This window comes from Egretta garzetta, unplaced genomic scaffold, assembly GCF_000687185.1.
Source record: "Egretta garzetta isolate BGI_Z169 unplaced genomic scaffold, ASM68718v1 scaffold904, whole genome shotgun sequence".
Taxonomy (NCBI): domain Eukaryota; kingdom Metazoa; phylum Chordata; class Aves; order Pelecaniformes; family Ardeidae; genus Egretta; species Egretta garzetta.
This window is the reverse complement of record NW_009259525.1, coordinates 160,815-165,817: the sequence shown is the minus strand read 5'-3', so window position 1 is coordinate 165,817 and position 5,003 is coordinate 160,815. Positions and strand designations below refer to the sequence as shown.

The 5,003-nt window shown below is 49.3% G+C and overlaps 1 protein-coding gene across 1 annotated transcript in view; it reads left to right on the top strand.

Moving 5' to 3' along the window:
• The window catches only part of PTDSS2 (phosphatidylserine synthase 2), a 64,837-nt gene that overhangs the window by 45,846 nt on the left and 13,988 nt on the right, over positions 1-5,003 (top strand). Inside the window, exons 6-7 of the mRNA XM_035893055.1 lie at positions 1,658-1,792; positions 2,852-2,902. Coding sequence (XP_035748948.1) covers positions 1,658-1,792; positions 2,852-2,902 — 186 coding nt within the window. The remainder of the gene's footprint in view (positions 1-1,657; positions 1,793-2,851; positions 2,903-5,003) is intronic.

The following is a 5,003-nucleotide window of genomic DNA, read 5'->3' as shown; positions in this document are numbered from 1 at the left end:
GCACCACTCAGCTTGGTGTCATCCGCAAACTTGCTGAGGGTGCACTCGATCTCGCTGTCTAAGTCATTGATGAAAACATTAACCAGCACTGGTCCCAGTACGGACCCCTGAGGGACACCACTCATCACCGGTCTCCATCTGGACATCGAGCCATTGACCACTACCCTCTGGATGCGACCATCCAGCCAGTTCCTTATCCACCGAATTGTAACAGAAACACTTGGGACTGCCCTGCTGTCCTCTGCAGTGTGTTGTGTTACTGGCCGCTTGGTTGTTAAGGGCGCTCACGAGCTGTTGCGCAGCTCTTGGCTAAAAATACATTCTTACTGCATAGGTTTAAATGAGGTTAAAGTTATGCTGAGTCTGTAGGTGCCTAAACGTCCTTAAAAGCAAATATGAGCTCGCTCCTAGCTGAAACTTGTCTTACAGTTCCTGGGGCTTCAGTAGTTTTAGTCTATAATGTTATGATGATGATGGCTATTAACTCATTTTGGCCTTGCCCTGCTTTTACTGCCTGCTCATCCGCCGTAGGTGTCACATGGCTTCTGCTGCAAAGCATTGACCACAACGGTGAGCGGCTCTGCTGGGAATGGTTATTCAGCAAATGCCTGTGCGAGTCATAGAATCGTAGAATTGCTTTGGTTGGAAAAGCCCTTTAAGATCATCGTGTCCAACCTTTAACCCAACCCTGCCATCCCACCACTAAACCATGTCCCTAAGCACCTCATCTATCCTTCTTTTAAATACCTCCAGGGATGGGGACTCTACCACCTCCCTGGGCAGCCCATTCCAGAGCTTGACAACCCTTTCGGTGAAGAAGTTTTTCCTAATGTCCAACCTAAACCTGCCCTGACGCAGTCACTAGGAAATGAGTTCCAGTTTTGATCACCGTTTACCACTAATACTTTGATCATTTCTTCCTTGATGTTTGCTTCAAGTTTATGACCCATGCTGGACCGAATTTGAAAGGCCTGTTTATTCAGCGAGCTGCTAAATGTCTCCTCCCGTGAAACGCCGAGCAGTTCTCCACGTTCTGCAGCTGAAGCGAGCTGGGCACGCGTGCACGAGGGATCCCGCCGGCAGCACCCCTAACGGGTGTGCTCAGTCCTCTGGTGGTTGCATGCACTGCGTTCCTCTTGGGCTGCACGTTTATGGCGCTGCTGGGTCTTGCCCATCCTATGACACCAGCCGGGCGCTGGCGCAGGAGGTGCAGCCATTAAACGAGCCTCTCCTGAGCTGCTGGCGGCTTTGGCTTTGCCCTCGCCAAGCTCGAGGAGGGGGCAGGAAGGGCAAAAGGGCCAGTGGGAAAGATGAATTGTGCGCCAGCTCAAGTGCTGAGCTTTGGGGAGGCAGGGGGCAGAGCGGAGCAGCTTAGGAAACAGACTTAAAAGATCTCTGATTTCTCTTCTTTAAGAAATCTCAAGTCCACGCCGCAGTCCTTTTTTTCCTTAATATTTAGCATTAGCGGCCCAGAGAATGAGGCGTATATGCTGCGTGACGCTTGGAGGTCTGGATATTTTTCAGGAATTGTTCTGCAACGCTTTTGGCGAAAACCCCACCCATTTGAGGACACAGTGTTGATCTTCATTATCTTTGTACTTTTCTGTGTATCGAGAGTCATTAAGAGGGAAGCGCGGGGTTTGTGTTCCTTTTGCAGACTGTACACGATGGCAGACAGTTCATGAAGTACATCGATCCACATTTAGGTGTTCCTTTGCCGGAAAGAGACTACGGTGGAAACTGCCTTATCTATGATCCTGGCAATGAAACGGATCCATTCCACAACATCTGGGTAAGAAACACGTACAGGTACTTGCTCATGAGTCCGACTGTTTTTTGCTAAAAGGTTGCTTAATTGACCTCTTCAAAGTGCACTCACGAGTCTTCCTGAGCGTTGAGAGAACCCGTCATGACTCCCTCTGCAGCTTTCGTAGTTCCCTTCTCTCCACCTTCCCTGGCCATAGGGTGGAGATGTGTCCCTGTATCCCGATTACAGTGCCCAGGAGAGAGAATACCTGTTAAACAGTCCTTGTTTCTCAGACTGTTGATGGAAACCTTTTCCCCTAGGGGTCTGGCTTGGTTTGTCTGCTTAACGAATCTTCTTACAGTCCCCTTGAGGCACAGAGTTCAGAAGCTGCATGTTGCCAAGCACCCCATAAGTTGCACTTTCCCGAATACCAGCAACTGCCAGGTTATTGCTTCTCTCTGGCAAAGAGAAGACTTGAAATTCAGGGGCAAAGGAATTCGGATTATTTACAACTCCCCAGTTGCATGGAGCTGTTAGGGCTTGTGTAGTGAGGAGCATGGAACCCTTTGGGTCTGCCCTGTAAGTCTGCGGTGCGCCAGGAACGGGAACACCCGCCAGCAATTACAGCCGGCCTTTTCTGGGTTTGCACCAGGAGTAGGAGGGGGGCTTTTCCCTTTTCTCTCCCCTTTCTTCCCCCCCCCTTTTCCCTTGGATTCATGGTGGCAGGACTGAGAAGATTTAAGAAGCTCTGCTAGATACAAGGTGGGGGCTGATGAAGAAATGCCGTGTTCTTGCTCTGGCTTGAGCGTTTTCTGCTTCTGTCCCCTTGCAAGGCAAGGAGCACGACGTTTAGCATCAAAAAGGTCGTCTGTGCTATATCAATGGGACCCTAATTCCAATTGCTGCCCCTTAAAATTGTGACCATGCTTGGAAGATAGCTTGCTCATTCCCTGTGCTTAGGGACAAAGGAGCTCCTAAACCTCATCAGTATGTATATGTGCAACAAGTGAAGTTCATTGCTGTGTTTTTCTTGGGGGGAAAGTAAGCCTGAGTGGGTTATTGCTTGCAGCCCAAAGTGACCTGCGCTCTCTTCTTGGCTTACAGGACAAACTGGATGGATTTGTTCCTGCTCACTTTTTTGGCTGGTACCTGAAAGTAAGAATGGCTCTTCTGTTACAGTACTATTCTGCTTTTAAAGCTTGGCTGCCCTGCTTTAGTGCTGCCACTCTTCGTGATCAATTATGTTAGGCAGTCATCTGTGAACCAGACCAACTGCTTGTAATACATGAAAGGCTTTTTCCCCCCGCCCTCCTGACCGTGTCAGGTCACCTCATTTCTTTCCAAAGAAACATTACATTGACAAGCTCCCTCCTCCACCAAAATCCATTCTGAGGTCAGATCACTGCAGGTAAAACCCTTCACTCTTGTAGCAAGATAAATCATAGAATCATAGAATGTTTTGGGTTGGAAGGGTCCCCTAGGGGTCATCTAGTCCAACCCCCCCGCAGGAGCAGGGACACCGCTAACCAGATCAGGCTGCTCAGAGCCCCATCCAACCTGGCCTGGAATGTTTCCAGGGATGGGGCCTCCACCCCCTCTCTGGGCAACCTGTTCCAGTGTTTCACCACCCTCATTGGAAAGAACTTCTTCCTTATATCTAGTCTAAACCTACCCTGCTTTAGTTTAAAACCATTACCCCTTGTCCTGTCACTGCTGGCCCTACTAAAAAGATTTTCCCCATCTTTCCTATAGGCCCCCTTTAGGTACTGAAAGGCCGTAATCAGGTCTCCCCGCAGCCTTCTCTTCTCCAGGCTGAACAAGCCCAACTCCCTCAGCCTGTCCTCATAAATGCTTGGATGGCCTTGGCACGTGGCGTGTGGGGACGCCGGTGTCCAGAGAAGGTAGCGGAAGGCTGCCGTTACCCAGACACCGACGCACGGCGGTGCCCTGCTGCTATTCCAAGGCAGGCTTTTCCCAGGGGCATCCCAGTCAGGCTTTGAAATCGTTAGATGGGTGGGGGTTTAATTCTTGCTACTTTTCCATCAGCATCAGCTGGCCATGGCAGGGGATTCCAGTGGTGCTTGTCTCTGGCAGAACACATTCAGTACTTTTGGCTGATTACTTGGATCTAAATATTAGCTTTGGTTTTTAACCCGAGCACGCTGACCAGCTTAACTGCATTTTGCCCTGCAGGCCTTGTTTGGACTTTTACCTACAAGATCACCATATAAAATAAACTGGAAAAGCTCAGGCCGTTTTAAAACTAAGCTATAACTGTTGATTCGGTTTTCCTTTTCAAAAGCGCAGGTGTGTTCCTATCAGTGATTTGGTTTATTCTGAATTTTTCCCCCTGTAACCAAAGGATGCCAAGCGTGGGGAGACGTTGGCTTTGGGGCAGCCTGCTCTGTTAGCACACACAACTGTTCATTTGGAGAAAGTTGGATTTTTATTTTTTTTTTTCATCTAATAGAATTACATTAGAAACTTAAATATCAAAACAGCATTTCAGTTACATTCTGTGTTTATTTTTACAAATAACTGTCGTATTGAGGCAAACATGCCAAAACAGCGGGAGCCTGGTAACAAGGCCCGAGGGGAGCCGTAACACGTTCCCGAGGAGCACGGATGGGGTGGAATTCAATTGCCGGGCCACCCAGTCAAGCTGTTGTCGGCCTTGGTCTGGAGGAAGCCTGGTTTCTCTTAGAGCCTGTTTCTGCAGAGATGCGTGAGATGCTGTCACCTTGTGAGCCTGCAGTCGAAGGGCACAGCGTGCGCCACGGGGGGGTTGTGTCCGTGCTGCTGAGCCTGAAGGAAACTGGCTGCTCTATTTCTTATTTTTCAGTTAACATCCTTTTCTGCAAAAAGCTGGAAGCTGAGCGTTGTCTTCCTAAACAGGGGTGGTCATGTGTTTGTCTTTTTCTTTTCTTCCCCTGGGCTGGTGTAACAGACTCTTAAGCGCCATCTCAAAGCACCCGAATGGCAATACTGGAAATGAAATTGCCTCATTCATCAGAAATGATTGTGCGCCTTCCTGTTTGCTTTGCAGTCACAGAATCCCAGAATGGCAAGGGTTGGAAGGGACTTCGAGAGATCATCCAGTCCAACCCCCCTGCTCAAGCAGGTTAACCTAGAGCATATTACACAGGACTTCCTCCAGGCGGGGGTTGAATATCTCCAGAGAAGGAGACTCCACAGCCCCCCTGGGCAGCCTGGGCCAGGGCTCCGTCACCCTCAGAGTAAAGAAGTTTTTCCTCAT